Below are 18,384 nucleotides of genomic sequence, written 5' to 3' on the forward strand. Positions count from 1 at the left end.
ATCAGTAGTAGTAGTAGTATCAGTAGTAGTAGTCGTATCAATAGTAGTAGTATCAGTAGTAGTAGTCGTATCAATAGTAGTATCAGTAGTAGTAGTTTTATCAATAGTAGTCGTATCAATAGTAGTAGTAGTATCAGTAGTAGTAGTAGTAGTAGTAGTAGTAGTATCAGTAGTATCAATAATAGTAGTAGTAGCAGCAGTAGTAGTAGTATCAGTAGTATCAGTAGTAGTAGTATTAGTAGTAGTATCAGTAGTAGTAGTATCAGTAGTAGTAGTAGTAGTAGTATCAGTAGTATCAATAGTAGTAGTAGTATCAATAGTAGTAGTAGTAGTAGTAGTAGTATCAGTAGTAGCAGCAGTAGTAGTAGTAGTAGTAGTATCAGTAGTAGTAGTATTAGTAGTAGTAGTAGTTGTATCAGTAGTAGTAGTATCAGTAGTAGTAGTAGTAGTAGTAGTAGTAGTAATAGTATCAGTAGTAGTAGTATCAGTAGTAGTAATAGTAGTATCAGTAGCAATAGTAGTATCAGTAGTAGTAGTATCAGTAGTAGTAGTAGTAGTAGTAATAGTATCAGTAGTAGTAGTATCAGTAGTAGTAGTAGTAGTATCAGTAGCAGTAGTAGTATCAGTAGTAGTAGTATCAGTAGTAGTAGTAGTAGTAGTAGTAGTAGTATCAGTAGTAGTAGTATCAGTAGTAGTAGTAGTAGTAGTAGTAGTAATAGTATCAGTAGTAGTAGTATCAGTAGTAGTAATAGTAGTATCAGTAGCAGTAGTAGTATCAGTAGTAGTAGTATCAGTAGTAGTAGTAGTAGTAGTAATAGTATCAGTAGTAGTAGTATCAGTAGTAGTAGTAGTAGTAGTAGTAGTAGTATCAGTAGTAGTAGTAGTAGTAGTAGTAGTAGTAGTAGTAGTAGTAGTAGTAGTATCTGTAGTAGTAGTAGTATCAGTAGTAGTAGTAGTAGTAGTAGTAGTAGTAGTAGTATTAGTATCAGTGGGAGTAGTATCAGTAGTATTAGTATCAGTAGTATCAGCAGTATTAGTATCAGTATTAGTAGTAGTATTAGTATCAGTGGGAGTAGTATCAGTAGTATTAGTATCAGTAGTATCAGCAGTATTAGTATCAGTATTAGTAGTAGTATTAGTATCAGTGGGAGTAGTATCAGTAGTATTAGTATCAGCAGTATTAGTATCAGTATTAGTAGTAGTAGTAGTATCAGTTGGAGTAGTATCAGTAGTTACTGTAGTAACCTGAGTTCTCTCACCGGTCTGGGAGCAGCTGCGTCCGTCCATCTCCAGTTTGAATCCGTAGGCGCAGCCACACTGAACTCCGGCGCCGTACAGCAGGTCTCTGCAGTACTGTATGCAGCCGCCGTTTCTATAGCGACACTCCAACACCACTGCAATCAACATATATCGATAAGAAGTGAAAGTCAATAGTTGGTCCCGGCAGCAGAGCTACGTTTCCGCCATTTTGGACTGAATGCGACGACCAGACGCCAGTAAAATGTCCTGCTACAATAACTACATTATTTATATTCTATTGTCATATTCTACTGAAATGTCCTGTGTTGAACGATAAAATATTATAAATATTCATACTATTATAACTATTTACTTATTTATTTATTAAACTTTTTTGCACTACTAGCTACTGGCCGATAGCCTGGTTGTTTGTCAAACGTTAATACATCCACCATGGTACAGGCTGACAGCATACAGCCCGTTGGTGGATTAGAAGATAATAAAGTGATGAATTACAGCCAATATCTCCATTATTACAGCCAATATCTCTATTATTACAGCCAATATCTCTATTATTACAGCCAGTATCTCCATTATACAGCCAATATCTCTATTATTACAGCCAATATCTCCATTATACAGCCAATATCTCTATTATTACAGCCACTATCTCCATTATTACAGCCAATATCTCCATTATTACAGCCAATATCTCCATTATTACAGCCAGTATCTCCATTATTACAGACAATATCTCCATTATTACAGCCAGTATCTCCATTATTACAGCCACTATCTCCATTATTACAGCCAGTATTTCCATTATTACAGCCAGTATCTCCATTATTACAGCCAATATCTCTATTATTACAGCCAGTATCTCCATTATTATTACAGCCAATATCTCTATTATTACAGCCAGTATCTCCATTATTACAGCCAATATCTCCATTATTACAGCCAGTATCTCCATTATTACAGCCAATATCTCTATTATTACAGCCAATATCTCCATTATTACAGCCAATATCTCTATTATTACAGCCAGTATCTCCATTATACAGCCAATATCTCTATTATTACAGCCAATATCTCCATTATTACAGCCAGTATCTCCATTATTACAGCCACTATCTCCATTATTACAGCCAATATCTCCATTATTACAGCCAGTATCTCCATTATTATTACAGCCAATATCTCCATTATTACAGCCAGTATCTCCATTATTACAGCCAATATCTCCATTATTACAGCCAGTATCTCCATTATTACAGCCAGTATCTCCATTATTACAGCCACTATCTCCATTATTACAGCCAGTATCTCCATTATTATTACAGCCAATATCTCCATTATTACAGCCAGTATCTCCATTATTACAGCCACTATCTCTATTATTACAGCCAGTATCTCCATTATTACAGCCAATATCTCCATTATTACAGCCAGTATCTCCATTATTACAGCCACTATCTCCATTATTACAGCCAATATCTCCATTATTACAGCCAGTATCTCCATTATTATTACAGCCAATATCTCCATTATTACAGCCAGTATCTCCATTATTACAGCCAATATCTCCATTATTACAGCCAATATCTCTATTATTACAGCCAATATCTCCATTATTACAGCCAGTATCTCCATTATTATTACAGCCAATATCTCCATTATTACAGCCAGTATCTCCATTATTACAGCCACTATCTCTATTATTACAGCCAGTATCTCCATTATTACAGCCACTATCTCTATTATTACAGCCAGTATCTCCATTATTACAGCCAATATCTCCATTATTACAGCCAGTATCTCCATTATTACAGCCACTATCTCCATTATACAGCCAATATATCCATTATTACAGCCAATATCTCCATTATTACAGCCAATATCTCCATTATTACAGCCAGTATCTCCATTATTATTACAGCCGCATATAGCTAGCAGGGAGCTGTCAGGACGCTAGCAGGAAGCTGTCATACAGCTAGCAGGAAGCTGTCAGGAAGCTAGCAGGAAGCTGTCATATGAGCGTGCAGGGCGGTGCGGTCCCGTGCGGTCCCGTGGGTCTGATGAGCGTTCATTATGGCGAGGAAAGTAACTCTGGTTTTAGCTGTTCATTTTACTACTTTTAGGATATCATGATTTAAATGAGGATATTGAAGTGTTCCTACTGGGAAGTGGATTTATATCGTCTGATTTACAGACGTCTCTTTATACATCCATGGACAGAGACACACTCACTGGTGGTTTCAGACCAAGATGGCGGCAGCGCTACCGCAGCGCCATCTAGCGGCTGTTGTCAGAAAAGCACCAGAGTTGTATCTCTTTACTTCTAAACTGTTCATCTGGATCTTTAGCTCCTCCAAGCAGTAACCATGGTAACCTGTCTCCCAGCAGTAACCATGGTTACCTGTCTCCCAGCAGTAACCATGGTTACCTGTCTGACCCTCCTGTTGGACCTTTAGCTCCTCCCAGCAGTAACCATGGTTACCTGAGTCGCAGGTCCTGCCGTGGTACTGAGGAGGACAGAGACACAGGAAGTCCCCCCGGTCCAGAGTGCACAGCCCTCCGTTCAGACAGGGGTTGGTCCGACAAGGGTTCAGATCTATGACACACAGGAGAGACACTCGAACACATCACCACTCAGTGATGTCATCAGGTAAAGTGATGACATCACTGACTGATTCTGTAACGACCACTGAGCAGATTAAAGATCGACCTGAGGTCTGTACTACAAAGCAGGGTTTGGCGTTATCGAAGTAACTTCAGGGTTAACTCTAGGTTTTCGTCCTACGAAGCTGGTTCACTTCTTACCTGGGTAGATCTCCATGGTAACTGATGCTGAACAGCTGACCTGCTCCGGAGCAGGTTATGTTCCAGATAAGAGATCAACTCGTATAAAAGCACCTCCTACTGACCAATCAGAGCTCCGTGTGGAGATTGTATGATAATATTACACACATATGAAGAAGTTACCGTCATAATCAGACTAAACACAACTCAGTTTAAACTGACAGATGCAGGAAGGACAGCTGGATTTATGCTGGGGGAGTTTACCGCTTTGAATTATGTTTTTATTTATATTTTTTAACTTCCTCTTGAGTCCGTTTCAGACCGCCGGAGAGGGGGGGGGGCGGAGGTGAAGAAGGGGGACGGAGGTGAAGAGGGGGGGGGGCGGAGGTGAAGAAGGGGGACGGAGGTGAAGAGGGGGGGGGGCGGAGGTGAAGAAGGGGGACGGAGGTGAAGAGGGGGGGGGGGGGCGGAGGTGAAGAGGGGGGGGGGCGGAGGTGAAGGGGGTTTAAATAGTCCTAGACGCCACTATTTAATCGTAGGGTATAAAGAAGAGTAATCCATTCATCTTTTACACTCTTAAACACTATTTATATTTAGACGGTCTGTTAATATACACATTCACACATCTGGAGTTTTTTCTTTTTCCAGCTGTTCTTCCTGCATTTAGCAGCTTGAACTGTTACTGTTAGTCTGATTAAGAGTTTCACTTCTTCGTATCTGTCTAATATAGTTTATTCTTTGTAAAATGTGTCTCTCTGCCTGTCTGTCAGCTGACAGTAGACTAGTCCATATCTGTGATTGGTCTGTAGACTAGTCCATGTCTGTGATTGGTCAGCTTCGTAGGACTGCTTAGCGTGATCTCGTTTGTTCGGGTTAGTGAAGCCGGATAACGAGAAGACATCCTGGGTATGTTGAACTCGCTTCGTAGTACAGACCTCTGGTGGTTCTGTAGGTTCAGATCAGTACCACCGGGTCCAGATGAATCCAGATCAGCGAGGTCACATCTGAATCTGCATCAGCGTGTTTCATCATGTTGATGGTGAGAATACCTACTTGTGTATTTGTACCAGAACTCCAGCTGTGGAACAACACACTCAGAGTGAGTATACGCAGTACTGGGAGTACTTGTACGTACAGTCAGGGTGCTGAGACCTCCGTTTGGACCGCGGCGCCGGTTCTTACCGTCTTCTCTCTGGTCTGGAAGATCTCGGCAGCCTCTTCCTGTGAGCAGATCTCCTCGTGACACTCCCTCTCCAGGTCGCCAGGTAACATCTCCTCCAGGAACAACGAGTTGGCTCGCCGCAGCCGGGAGGACGCACCGAGGATCTGACCCGCCGCCGTACGCTCCAGGAACACTGAGGGTGGACAAAATAACAGAAACAAGAGTGTACAAGTACAAGAGTACACACTGCTGATACTACTAATATGATGTTTATGTGTACAAATAGAAATACAACGTCAGACACAGAATCACCTGAGTACTGATTCTACAAATACTGTGTACTGTACTGCAGTACTAATACTAGCATCATAGAGACATCAACAGGTCCATCAGTCCGTCTCACCTGAACATTCGATCAGTGCCGAGCAGGAGACCAGAGAGCAGAGAGTCCAGGTCAGCAGCATGTCTGTATGTCTGTCCTCAGACCCAAACCTGCTGTGTCTTAATGTCTCCTGTTGTCTCCTAATGTCTCCTGTTGTTTCTTAATGTCTCCCGTCGTCTCTTAATGTCTCCTACTGTCTCTTGATGTCTCCTACTGTCTCTTGATGTCTCCTGTTGTCTCCTGTTGTTTCTTAATGTCTCCTGTCGTCTCTTAATGTCTCCGGCTTTCTCTTAATGTCTCCTGTTGTCTCTTAATGTCTACTGTTGTCTCTTAATGTCTCCCGTCGTCTCTTGATGTCTCCTACTGTCTCTTGATGCCTCCTGTTGTCTCCTGTTGTTTCTTAATGTCTCCTGTTGTCTCTTAATGTCTACTGTTGTCTCTTAATGTCTCCGGCTGTCTCTTAATGCTCCCGTTGTCTCTTAATGTCTACTGTTGTCTCTTAATGTCTCCGGCTGTCTCTTAATGCTCTCGTTGTCTCTTAGTGTCTCCGGCTGTCTCTTAATGCTCCGTTGTCTCTTAATGTCTCCTGCAGTCTCTTAATGTCTCCTGTTGTTTCTTAATGTCTCCCGTCATCTCCTGTTGTCTCTTAATGTCTCCTTCTGTCTCTTAATGTCTCCTGCTGTCTCTTGTGAGGACAGACGGTTGGTGTCGGAGGTAAAATGTTGGACTCCAGCTGATCGATTGATCGTTAACCACAGTTCAAATATTGACAAAGAGACGTCACATCAGCAGCAAAGAGAGGACACAACAAGAGACAAGGGACAAATGTGACCGTCTACATCGTAGTATAATATTATGTAGTACTAGTCGTAGAAATACATTTGACATCTATATGAATTATTTGATGTTATGATGGGTTAGAGGTTTAAATGTGAAATATGTGAATAATAATTGAAAGTCTCATTAATCAGCAGCTAAACACGACGTTCCCTTTAAAAATATGTTAATCTCAAATATTTATAATTAATATGTAAATTACAAGAAACCTGGCAGATATGATAACTAATGAATTAATTATGTTAATTTGAAATAAAGACGTTTTAATGTTTTTATCTTTTCACATTTAAGGAGAAATAAAGAATCCCTGAGCACTAATTTGAGTTAAGTAAACTAAGGATTAATTAAAGGTATTCTAAGGGGTTGTTGTTTCAGTGTGATGAAGGTCGGTTCAGAGTACCTGAGCAGGTAGTGAACGGTGTACCTGAGCAGGTAGTGAACGGTGTATCTGAGCAGGTAGTGAACGGTGTACCTGAGCAGGTAGTGAACGGTGTACCTGAGCAGGTAGTGAACGGTGTATCTGAGCAGGTAGTGAACGGTGTACCTGAGCACGTAGTGAACAGAGTACCTGAGCAGGTAGTGAACGGTGTACCTGAGCAGGTAGTGAACGGTGTACCTGAGCAGGTAGTGAACGGTGTACCTGAGCAGGTAGTGAACGGTGTACCTGAGCACGTAGTGAACAGAGTACCTGAGCAGGTAGTGAACGGTGTACCTGAGCAGGTAGTGAACGGTGTACCTGAGCAGGTAGTGAACGGTGTACCTGGGCAGGTAGTGAACGGTGTACCTGGGCAGGTAGTGAACGGTGTACCTGGGCAGGTAGTGAACGGTGTACCTGAGCAGGTAGTGAACGGTGTACCTGGGCAGGTAGTGAACGGTGTACCTGAGCAGGTAGTGAACGGTGTACCTGGGCAGGTAGTGAACGGTGTACCTGAGCACGTAGTGAACGGTGTACCTGAGCACGTAGTGAACAGAGTACCTGAGCAGGTAGTGAACGGTGTACCTGAGCATGTAGTGAACAGAGTACCTGAGCAGGTAGTGAACGGTGTACCTGAGCACGTAGTGAACGGTGTACCTGAGCACGTAGTGAACAGAGTACCTGAGCAGGTAGTGAACGGTGTACCTGAGCAGGTAGTGAACGGTGTACCTGGGCAGGTAGTGAACGGTGTACCTGAGCACGTAGTGAACAGAGTACCTGAGCACGTAGTGAACAGAGTACCTGAGCAGGTAGTGAACGGTGTACCTGAGCATGTAGTGAACAGAGTACCTGAGCAGGTAGTGAACGGTGTACCTGAGCACGTAGTGAACGGTGTACCTGAGCACGTAGTGAACAGAGTACCTGAGCAGGTAGTGAACGGTGTACCTGAGCACGTAGTGAACAGAGTACCTGAGCAGGTAGTGAACGGTGTACCTGAGCACGTAGTGAACAGAGTACCTGAGCAGGTAGTGAACGGTGTACCTGAGCAGGTAGTGAACGGTGTACCTGAGCAGGTAGTGAACGGTGTACCTTGGCAGGTAGTGAACGGTGTACCTGGGCAGGTAGTGAACGGTGTACCTGAGCAGGTAGTGAACGGTGTACCTGGGCAGGTAGTGAACGGTGTACCTGAGCAGGTAGTGAACGGTGTACCTGGGCAGGTAGTGAACGGTGTACCTGAGCACGTAGTGAACGGTGTACCTGAGCACGTAGTGAACAGAGTACCTGAGCACGTAGTGAACGGTGTACCTGAGCATGTAGTGAACAGAGTACCTGAGCAGGTAGTGAACGGTGTACCTGAGCATGTAGTGAACGGTGGCTTTATGAGAGTTAATAATAATTATAAATAATTATTAATTATTTTCAATGATCACATTAATTATAAATAATTATTAATTATTTTCAATGATCACATTAATTATAAATAATTATTTTCAATGATCACATTAATTATAAATAATTATAAATTATCTTTAATGATCACATTAATTATAAATAATTATTAATTATCTTCAATGATCACATTAATTATAAATAATTATTAATTATCTTTAATGATCACATTAATTATAAATAATTATAAATTATCTTTAATGATCACATTAATTATAAATAATTATTAATTATTTGTATTTATTAAACGTATAAAACAAAAACAAAGATCCAAAATAACGACTGAAGACGTGAAATTATCACTGATATGAAACCGACGCAGTTTTATTTGATTAAAAGTTGAAATGATTCATCAGCAGAGGACAAGAGACGCAGATTGTCTTCATCCACTGATCCGACCGTCCCTGCAGCGTCTTCGTCAGACCACCTGATTGGTTCAGGAGCGTCTCCTCATCACTGTTTCCCACTTCCTGTTTCTAAAGACTCGAAATATCAACTCGTTACAAAGAAGACATAATAAATACGTCTTTTAGTACAAAAGTCCCACAGAGGACGACTCAAAGTGTCCGTCCCCTCACAGCGTCCCTGTTTGAGGTGTCCGTCCCCCGTCCCCATTGAGGAGGACGCAGGTAGATCCCAGTGGCCTAAATAGGGCCCACAGTCCTGAGTCCATTTGACTGGAGCTGGTTCTCCAGCTGAGCCATCTGCGGGCCAGGTCCGCCTCATACGTGGACCAGAACCCAGCTGAGACTCTGCTGGAGACCCGGGTCCGGCATCAGGGAGTCTCTGAGTCACTGGAGTCCGGCAAAGGTTTCAGGATCGTCTGACGGACTAAAGTCTGGATCCCACCCGTAGTAGAACCGAGTGAAGAACCCCGACCTTCAAAAACTCTCAACTCAAACTCATGTTGAGGTCTCGGTAGTCAAGGTCACACTGGTAGTCAAGGTCACACTGGTAGTCAAGGTCACACTGGTAGTCAAGGTCACCTGCTAGTCAAGGTCACACTGGTAGTCAAGGTCACACTGGTAGTCAAGGTCACCTGCTAGTCAAGGTCACACTGGTAGTCAAGGTCACACTGGTAGTCAAGGTCACCTGATAGTCAAGGTCACACTGGTAGTCAAGGTCACACTGGTAGTCAAGGTCACCTGCTAGTCAAGGTCACACTGCTAGTCAAGGTCACACTGGTAGTCAAGGTCACCTGATAGTCAAGGTCACACTGGTAGTCAAGGTCACACTGGTAGTCAAGGTCACCTGCTAGTCAAGGTCACACTGCTAGTCAAGGTCACACTGGTAGTCAAGGTCACACTGGTAGTCAAGGTCACCTGCTAGTCAAGGTCACACTGGTAGTCAAGGTCACACTGGTAGTCAAGGTCACCTGCTAGTCAAGGTCACACTGCTAGTCAAGGTCACCTGCTAGTCAAGGTCACCTGGTAGTCAAGGTCACACTGGTAGTCAAGGTCACCTGCTAGTCAAGGTCACCTGGTAGTCAAGGTCACACTGGTAGTCAAGGTCACACGGTAGTCAAGGTCACCTGGTAGTCAAGGTTACACTGGTAGTCAAGGTCAGGTTAAAGGTCACCTGGTAGTCAAGGTCAGGAGTAAAGGTCACCTGATAGTAAAGGTCACCTGGTAGTAAAGGTCACCTGGTAGTAAAGGTCACCTGGTAGTCAAGGTCACCTGGTAGTCAAGGTCACCTAGCAGTAAAGGTCAGGAGTAAAGGTCACCTGGTAGTAAAGATCACCCCCCCACCTCCTGGATACTGATTGGTTGGTGGGAGTGATGACAAGGCACTAGTGGATCATCTGATTGGTCCTCTAATCCTGCTCCAATCGCAGTGAGCTCCAGATATGATGTCAAAGGCTGGTTCCAGGTCAGAGGTCAGAGGTCAGGTCAGGTGGTCGATGGCAGCAGAGGTAGGACGAGAGCAGACAGCCGTTGCTATAGCAACAACAACAACGAGAGCAATGATCTCACCAGATTTCATCAACATCAACTTTACGTTTATGTGGAGCACGCCACGGAGCACGCCACGGAGCACGGCGGCCACGACCACTGCACAACTACCATATTTACACCAGTTCTGAAGTGTCGGTTAAATTTAGTTTTAATGCATCCCAGTCGCAGAAAATAAATAATTATAATAACAACAATAATAATAAATAATAAAAATAATAAAAAATAACAACAATAATAAATAATGATAGCAATAATAATAACAATAATAACAATAATAATAACAATAATAACAATAATAATAACAATAATAACAATAACAATAACAATAATAACAATAATAATAATAATAATAATAATAACAATAATAATAATAACAATAATAACAATAATAATAATAACAATAATAATAACAATAATAACAATAATAATAATAATAATAACAATAACAATAATAATAATAATAATAATAATAATAACAATAATAATAATAACAATAATAACAATAATAATAATAACAATAATAATAATAATAATAATAATAACAATAATAATAATAATAATAACAATAACAATAATAATTAAAGCTGCAAGCAGCGATGAACGGGCCCTCGCCCCCGCGGGCACGTCTGGGGAATGCGCACGTCGGGGTACCCGCTGTCGTTCATTCCCGTGAAAGTCGGAAACTGCACGCAACAGTTAGAGTGAATTTTCTACTTGGAGCATGTGGCGCTGGAAATGAACTGTGAGAACATGTGGGGCATCCTTTAAAGCACTTCTATGAGGGTGGCTGGCAGTATACGACCATTTCCTGTTGTCAGTAGGTGGCGCTATGACTTTCACTCATAATACCACGTATATGTCTTCAGGCCTGGACTCTTATAAAACATGTCAAATTTGGGGAAGATTGGACAATGTATAGTCAATTTACAACAACTTCCTCTTTCCTGTAGAGGGCGCTATGACTATCACACATAATACCATGTATATGTCTTCAGGCTGGGACCCTTATAAAACATGTCAAGTTTGGGGAAGATTGGACAATGTATAGTCAATTTACAACAATTTCCTGTTTCCTGTAGGGGGCGCTATGACTTTCACTCATAATGGCACATATATGTCTTCAGGCCTGGACTATTATCCAGCTTGTGAAATTTGGGGCAGATCGGACTATGTAAAGTCAAGTTACAACAGCCTCCTGTGTCATGGCGAAACATGAAAATTCGCCGCGCCGCCACAAGAACGCCGTTTCACGAAAACACAAAAGCGTCGCAATTTAGCATCGTGATGGTGTTGAGATTCTGCTGCCCGACTTTGAGATGGATCGCTTGAATCCTCTAGGAGGAGTATCGCAAAGTTCCATACCTAAAAAGTGACAAAATGGCGTCTTCGCACATGACGTATGACATCACCGTGCGAGCGATCAAAAATCCCTTCGCAATTTAGCATCACAGTAGTGGGTGGATTATACCACCCAAATTTGACGCGGATCCGATAAACGCTCTAGGAGGAGTTCGTAAAAGTATGCATAAAATACATGAAAAACGCACAAAATCCAATATGGCCGACTTCCCGGTGGGCGCAGCTAATGAAACCCGATGAGGAATATGTCTGAAATAATGGGTGGGATATGCCTACCAAATTTCATGAATATCGGATCAACTTTGACCAAACTACGGCCTTCCACGCATTAGGGGGCGCTAGAGAGCCGGCTAAACCCACTGAACCTAATGGCTGTATATTTACATAAAGTTCACAGGTGTCCATCATATTGCCAAGTTTCATGCGTTTCCGAGTACCTCAAGGTATGTTCCATATCTAAAAGACATAAGGGGGCGCTAGAGAGCCAACATGCCACGCCCATGCAAAATTTCACCACTAAAATAAAGTAATTACTAATTTGGATGTGCGTGTAAAGTTTCATAATTTTTTGTGCATCCTAAAGTCTTCAAATATGCGTTCGTACATTTAAAAAAAACGCAGGAAGTCCAACATGGCTGACTTCCTGTTGGCCGAAAAAATCTGAAAAATATTTAATCCAGGTATGAGGATGTGAGCAATGACATACTTGAATTTCGTGAAGATCGAAGAAACTTTCTCTGAAAAACGGCCTACATTAGGGGGCGCTATCTCGCCCCCTGGAGACACCCGAGCCGGGTCACTACAGAACTTTGAATTTCGCGCCACTTCTGACGCATATTCCACTTTTGGTGAGTTTTTGGGGATGGGAAAGGTCCCAAAAACGCGATCTCCCGGCAGAAAAAGAATAATAATAATTAAAGCTGCAAGCAGCGATGAACGGGCCCTCGCCCCCGCGGGCACGTCTGGGGAACGCGCACGTCGGGGTACCCGCTGTCGTGCATTCCCGTGAAAGTCGGAAACTGCACGCAACAGTTAAAGTGAATTTTCTGCTTGGAGCATCTGGCGCTGGAAATGAACTGTGAGAATATGTGGGGCGTCCTTTACAGCACTTCTATGAGGGTGGCTGGCAGTATACAACCATTTCCTGTTGTCAGTAGGTGGCGCTATGACTTTCACTCATAATTGCACTTATATGTCTTCAGGCCTGGACTCTTATAAAACATGTCAAATTTGGGGAAGATTGGACAATGTATAGTCAATTTACAACAACTTCCTCTTTCCTGTAGAGGGCGCTATGACTATCACGCATAATACCACGTATACGTCTTCAGGCTGGGACCCTTATAAAACATGTCAAGTTTGGGGAAGATTGGACAATGTATAGTCAATTTACAACAATTTCCTGTTTCCTGTAGGGGGCGCTATGACTTTCACTCATAATTGCACATATATGTCTTCAGGCCTGGACTATTATCCAGCTTGTGAAATTTGGGGCAGATCGGACTATGTAAAGTCAAGTTATAACAGCCTCCTGTGTCATGGCGAAACATCAGAATTCGCCGCGCCACCACAAGAACGCCGTTTCACGAAAACACAAAAGCTTCGCAATTTAGCATCGTGAAGGTGTTGAGATTCTGCTGCCCAACTTTGAGATGGATCGCTTGAATCCTCTAGGAGGAGTATCGCAAAGTTCCATACCTAAAAAGTGACAAAATGGCGTCTTCGCACATGACGTATGACATCACCGTGCAAGCGATCAAAAATCCCTTCGCAATTTAGCATCACAGCAGTGGGTGGATTATACCACCCAAATTTGACGTGGATCTGATAAACGCTCTAGGAGGAGTTCGTAAAAGTATGCATAAAATACATGAAAAACGCACATATTCCAATATGGCCGACTTCCGGGTGGGCGGAGCTAATGAAACCCGATGAGGAATATGTTTCAAATAATGAGTGGGATATGTATACCAAATTTCATGAATATCGGATCAACTTTGACCAAACTACGGCCTTCCACGCGTTAGGGGGCGCTAGAGAGCCGGCTAAACCCACTGAACCTAATGGCTGTATATTTACATAGAGTTCACAGGTGTCCATCATATTGCCAAGTTTCATGCGATTCCGAGTACGTCAAGGTATGTTCCATATCTAAAAGACATAAGGGGGCGCTAGAGAGCTAACATGCCATGCCCATGCAAAATTTCACCACTAAAATAAAGTAATTACTAGTTTAGATGTGCGTGTAAAGTTTCATAATTTTTTGTGCATCCTAAAGTCTTCAAACATGTGTTCGTAAATTTTAAAATCACGCAGGAAGTCCAACATGGCTGACTTCCTGTTGGCCAAAAAAATCTGCAAAATATTTAATCCAGGTATGAGGGCGTGAGCAATGACATACTTGATTTTCGTGAAGATCGAAGAAACTTTCTCTGAAAAACTGCCTACATTAGGGGGCGCTATCTCGCCCCCTGGAGACACCCGAGCCGGGTCACTACAGAACATTGAATTTCGCGCCACTTCTGATGCATATTCCACTTTTGGTGAGTTTTTGGGGATGGGAAAGGTCCCAAAAACGCGATCTCCCGGCAGAAAAAGAATAATAATAATAATAATAATAATAATCCTTAGAAAAACAATAGGTTTCCTCGCACTTCGTGCCAGGACACCGTTGGGGTCCTGGCACTTTCGTGCTCGGGCCCTAATAATTAAAGCTGCAAGCAGCGATGAACGGGCCCTCGCCCCCGCGGGCACGTCTGGGGAACGCGCACGTCGGGATACCCGCTGTCGTGCATTCCCGTGAAAGTCGGAAACTGCATACAACAGTTAGAGTGAATTTTCTGCTTGGAGCATGTGGCGCTGGAAATGAACTGTTGAGAACATGTGCGGTGTCATTTAAAGCACTTCTATGAGGGTGGCTGGCAGTATACAACCATTTCCTGTTGCCAGTAGGTGGCGCTATGACTATCACTCATAATGGCACGTATATGTATTCAGGGCTGGACTCTTATAAAACATGTCAAATTTGGGGAAGATTGGACAATGTATAGTCAATTTACGACAACTTCCTGTTTCCTGTAGGGGGCGCTATGACTTTCACTCATAATTGCATATATATGTCTTCAGGCCTGGACTATTATCCAGCTTGTGAAATTTGGGGCAGATCGGACTATGTAAAGTCAATTTACAACAGCCTCCTGTGTCATGGCGAAACATCAGAATTCGCCGCACCGCCACAAGAACGCCGTTTCACGAAAACACAAAAGCTTCGCAATTTAGCATCGTGAAGGTGTTGAGATTCAGCTGCCCAACTTTGAGATGGATCGCTTGAATCCTCTAGGAGGAGTATCGCAAAGTTCCATACCTAAAAAGTGACAAAATGGCGTCTTCGCACATGACGTATGACATCACCGTGCGAGCGATCAAAAATCCCTTCGCAATTTAGCATCACAGTAGTGGGTGGATTACACCACCCAAATTTGACGTGGATCCGATAAATGCTCTAGGAGGAGTTCGTAAAAGTATGCATAAAATACATGAAAAACGCACATATTCCAATATGGCCGACTTCCGGGTGGGCGGAGCTAATGAAACCCGATGAAGAATATGTCCGAAATAATGAGGGGGATATGCCTACCAAATTTCATGAATATCGGATCAACTTTGACCAAACTACGGCCTTCCACGCGTTAGGGGGCGCTAGAGAGCCGGCTAAACCCACTGAACCTAATGGCTGTATATTTACATAAAGTTCAGAGGTGTCCATCATATTGCCAAGTTTCATGCGTTTCCAAGTACCTAAAGGTATGTTCCATATCTAAAAGACATAAGGGGGCGCTAGAGAGCCAACATGCCACGCCCAAGCAAAATTTCACCACTAAAATAAAGTAATTACGAGTTTGGATGTGCGTGTAAAGTTTCATAATTTTTTGTGCATCCAAAAGTCTTCAAACATGTGTTCGTATATTTTAAAATCACGCAGGAAGTCCACCATGGCTGACTTCCTGTTGGCCGAAAAAATCTACAAAATATTTAATCCAGGTATGAGGGCGTGAGTTATGACATACTTGAATTTCGTGAAGATCGAAGAAACTTTCTCTGAAAAACTGCCTACATTAGGGGGCGCTATCTCGCCCCCTGGACACACCCGAGCCGGGTCACTCCAGAACATTGAATTTCCCACCAGATCCGACGCATAGTCCACTTATGGTGAGTTTTTGGGGATGGGAAAGGCCTCAAAAACGCGATCTCCCAGCGGAAAAATAATAATAATAATAATAATAATCTGTAGAAAAACAATAGGTTTCCTCGCACTTCGTGCCAGGACACCGTTGGGGTCCTGGCACTTTCGTGCTCGGGCCCTAATAATCTGTAGAAAAACAATAGGTTTCCTCGCACTTCGTGCCAGGACACCGTTGGGTCCTGGCACTTTCGTGCTCGGGCCCTAATTAAAGCTGCAAGCAGCGATGAACGGGCCCTCGCCCCTACTTGCGCGTCGGGGATGCTGGCGGGACGCCGACCGACGCGGCCGGGCACCGTGAAGCCGAAACTCTGACGAGCGCCACGACGCCTGCTGCAAGGCTCTACGACAAGCGGTTCACGGGTTAGAAGGGGGGCGTGGCTAATGTGTAGGGGGCGGGCATAACCTTCACCAATGAAACAGGCACTCTCTGCTGAGTGATATGACACCTCCCACAAGACTGTACTACAAACGGATCATGAGTTAGGAAAGGGGGCGTGGCTAATGTGTAGGGGGCGGGCATAACTTTCACCAATGAAACAGGCACTCTCTGCTGAGTGATATGACACATCCCGCAAGACTCTACGACAAACGGTTCATGAGTTATGAAAGGGGGCGGGGCTAATGTCTTGGGGCGGGGCTATGAGTATAATTTTTCATATACATGTCATCAGTACTGGACCACCATCATACCTGAGAGATTTGGGGCAGATCGGACTATGTACAGTTGAGTTACAATAACTGCCTGTTTCATGGCGAATGGCTCAAAATGGCCGCCACGCTACGGTCCGGTCGTTAAGTGAACACTCATCATTTTAATAACTTTTCATCTTCAAGGTCTTAAGATGGTCCTGACCAAATTTCAAGTCGATCAGATCAAATCTGTAGGAGGAGTTCGTTAAAGTACGCGGCCTATAAAACGCTAAAAATGACATGAAATCCAATATGGCCGACTTCTGGGTGGGCGGAGCTAATGAAATCCAATGAGGAATATGTTTCAAATGATGAGTGGGATATGCATACCAAATTTCATGAATATCGGATCAACTTTAGATTTCGACGCGTTAGGGGGCGCTATAGAGCCCGCTGGCGACGCCCGTTCCCAATCACTACAGAACATTGCAATTTTCGCCACTCCCGACGCATGTTCCAATTTTGGTGAGTTTTGGGGATGGCTAAGGTCGTCAAAAACGCGTTCTTGCAGCAGAAAAATAATAATACCGACAAATACAATAGGTTCCTTGCACTTCGTGCCAGGACACCGTTGGGTCCTGGCACTTTCGTGCTCGGGCCCTAATAATAATCATTTGAAGAACAATAGGTCCTCGGACCCGACTTTGTCGGTGCTCGGGCCCTAATAATAATATTAGTAATCACCTGGCAGCAGTCAGGCCTCGCTGGCGCTGCTGTTCCTGTTCAGCTCTCTGATGCCCTGAAGGATCCTCTTCATGTGACCCACCTTCGTCACCCCGAGGTCCTGAACACACACACACACACACACACACACACAGACACAGACACAGACACAGACACACAGACACAGACACACACACAGACACACACACACAGACACACACACACACACACACACACACACAGACACACACACACACAGACACACACACACACACACACACAGACACACACAGACACACACAGACACAGACACACACACAGACACACACAGACACAGACACACACACACACAGACACACACACACACACACACAGACACACACAGACACACACAGACACACACACACACACAGACACACACACACAGATATTATTATTATTATTATTATTAGACGGAGACTAACTATAAACAAGCGTCCGTCAGGCAGTTACTCGTCCATCAGCCGACCAAACACTCTGCACAGTTAGCCGTTAGCCGTTAGCTGTTAGCTGTTAGCTGTTAGCAGTTAGCAGTTAGCTGTTAGCAGTTAGCTGTTAGCAGTTAGCTGTTAGCCGTTAGCTGTTAGCCGTTAGCTGTTAGCAGTTAGCAGTTAGCAGTTAGCTGTTAGCTGTTAGCCGTTAGCTGTTAGTCGTTAGCTGTTAGCTGTTAGCAGTTAGCTGTTAGCAGTTAGCTGTTAGCAGTTAGCTGTTAGCAGTTAGCCGTTAGCCGTTAGCAGTTAGCAGTTAGCTGTTAGCCGTTAGCAGTTAGCCGTTAGCAGTTAGCCGTTAGCAGTTAGCCGTTAGCAGTTAGCCGTTAGCCGTTAGCTGTTAGCAGTTAGCAGTTAGCCGTTAGCAGTTAGCCGTTAGCAGTTAGCCGTTAGCCGTTAGCAGTTAGCCGTTAGCAGTTAGCCGTTAGCAGTTAGCTGTTAGCAGTTAGCTGTTAGCAGTTAGCTGTTAGCAGTTAGCCGTTAGCAGTTAGCCGTTAGCCGTTAGCAGTTAGCCGTTAGCAGTTAGCTGTTAGCAGTTAGCTGTTAGCAGTTAGCCGTTAGCCGTTAGCAGTTAGCCGTTAGCAGTTAGCCGTTAGCAGTTAGCAGTTAGCAGTTAGCCGTTAGCACTTAGCACTTAGCCGTTAGCAGTTAGCCATCAGAG

The 18,384-nt window shown here is 43.5% G+C and overlaps 1 protein-coding gene across 1 annotated transcript in view; it reads right to left on the minus strand.

The window, feature by feature from the left end:
• Positions 1-1,231: 1,231 nt before the first annotated feature.
• LOC119484430 overlaps positions 1,232-18,384 on the minus strand; it is a 23,212-nt gene continuing 6,059 nt past the window's right edge. The window contains exons 5-9 of the mRNA XM_037763234.1: positions 17,218-17,317; positions 5,224-5,396; positions 5,095-5,119; positions 3,740-3,853; positions 1,232-1,394 (exon numbers count right to left, since the gene is read on the minus strand). Coding sequence (XP_037619162.1) covers positions 1,373-1,394; positions 3,740-3,853; positions 5,095-5,119; positions 5,224-5,396; positions 17,218-17,317 — 434 coding nt within the window. The 3' untranslated portion in view covers positions 1,232-1,372. The remainder of the gene's footprint in view (positions 1,395-3,739; positions 3,854-5,094; positions 5,120-5,223; positions 5,397-17,217; positions 17,318-18,384) is intronic.

This window comes from Sebastes umbrosus, unplaced genomic scaffold (genome assembly GCF_015220745.1).
Source record: "Sebastes umbrosus isolate fSebUmb1 unplaced genomic scaffold, fSebUmb1.pri scaffold_216_arrow_ctg1, whole genome shotgun sequence".
Classification (NCBI taxonomy): Eukaryota; Metazoa; Chordata; class Actinopteri; order Perciformes; family Sebastidae; genus Sebastes; species Sebastes umbrosus.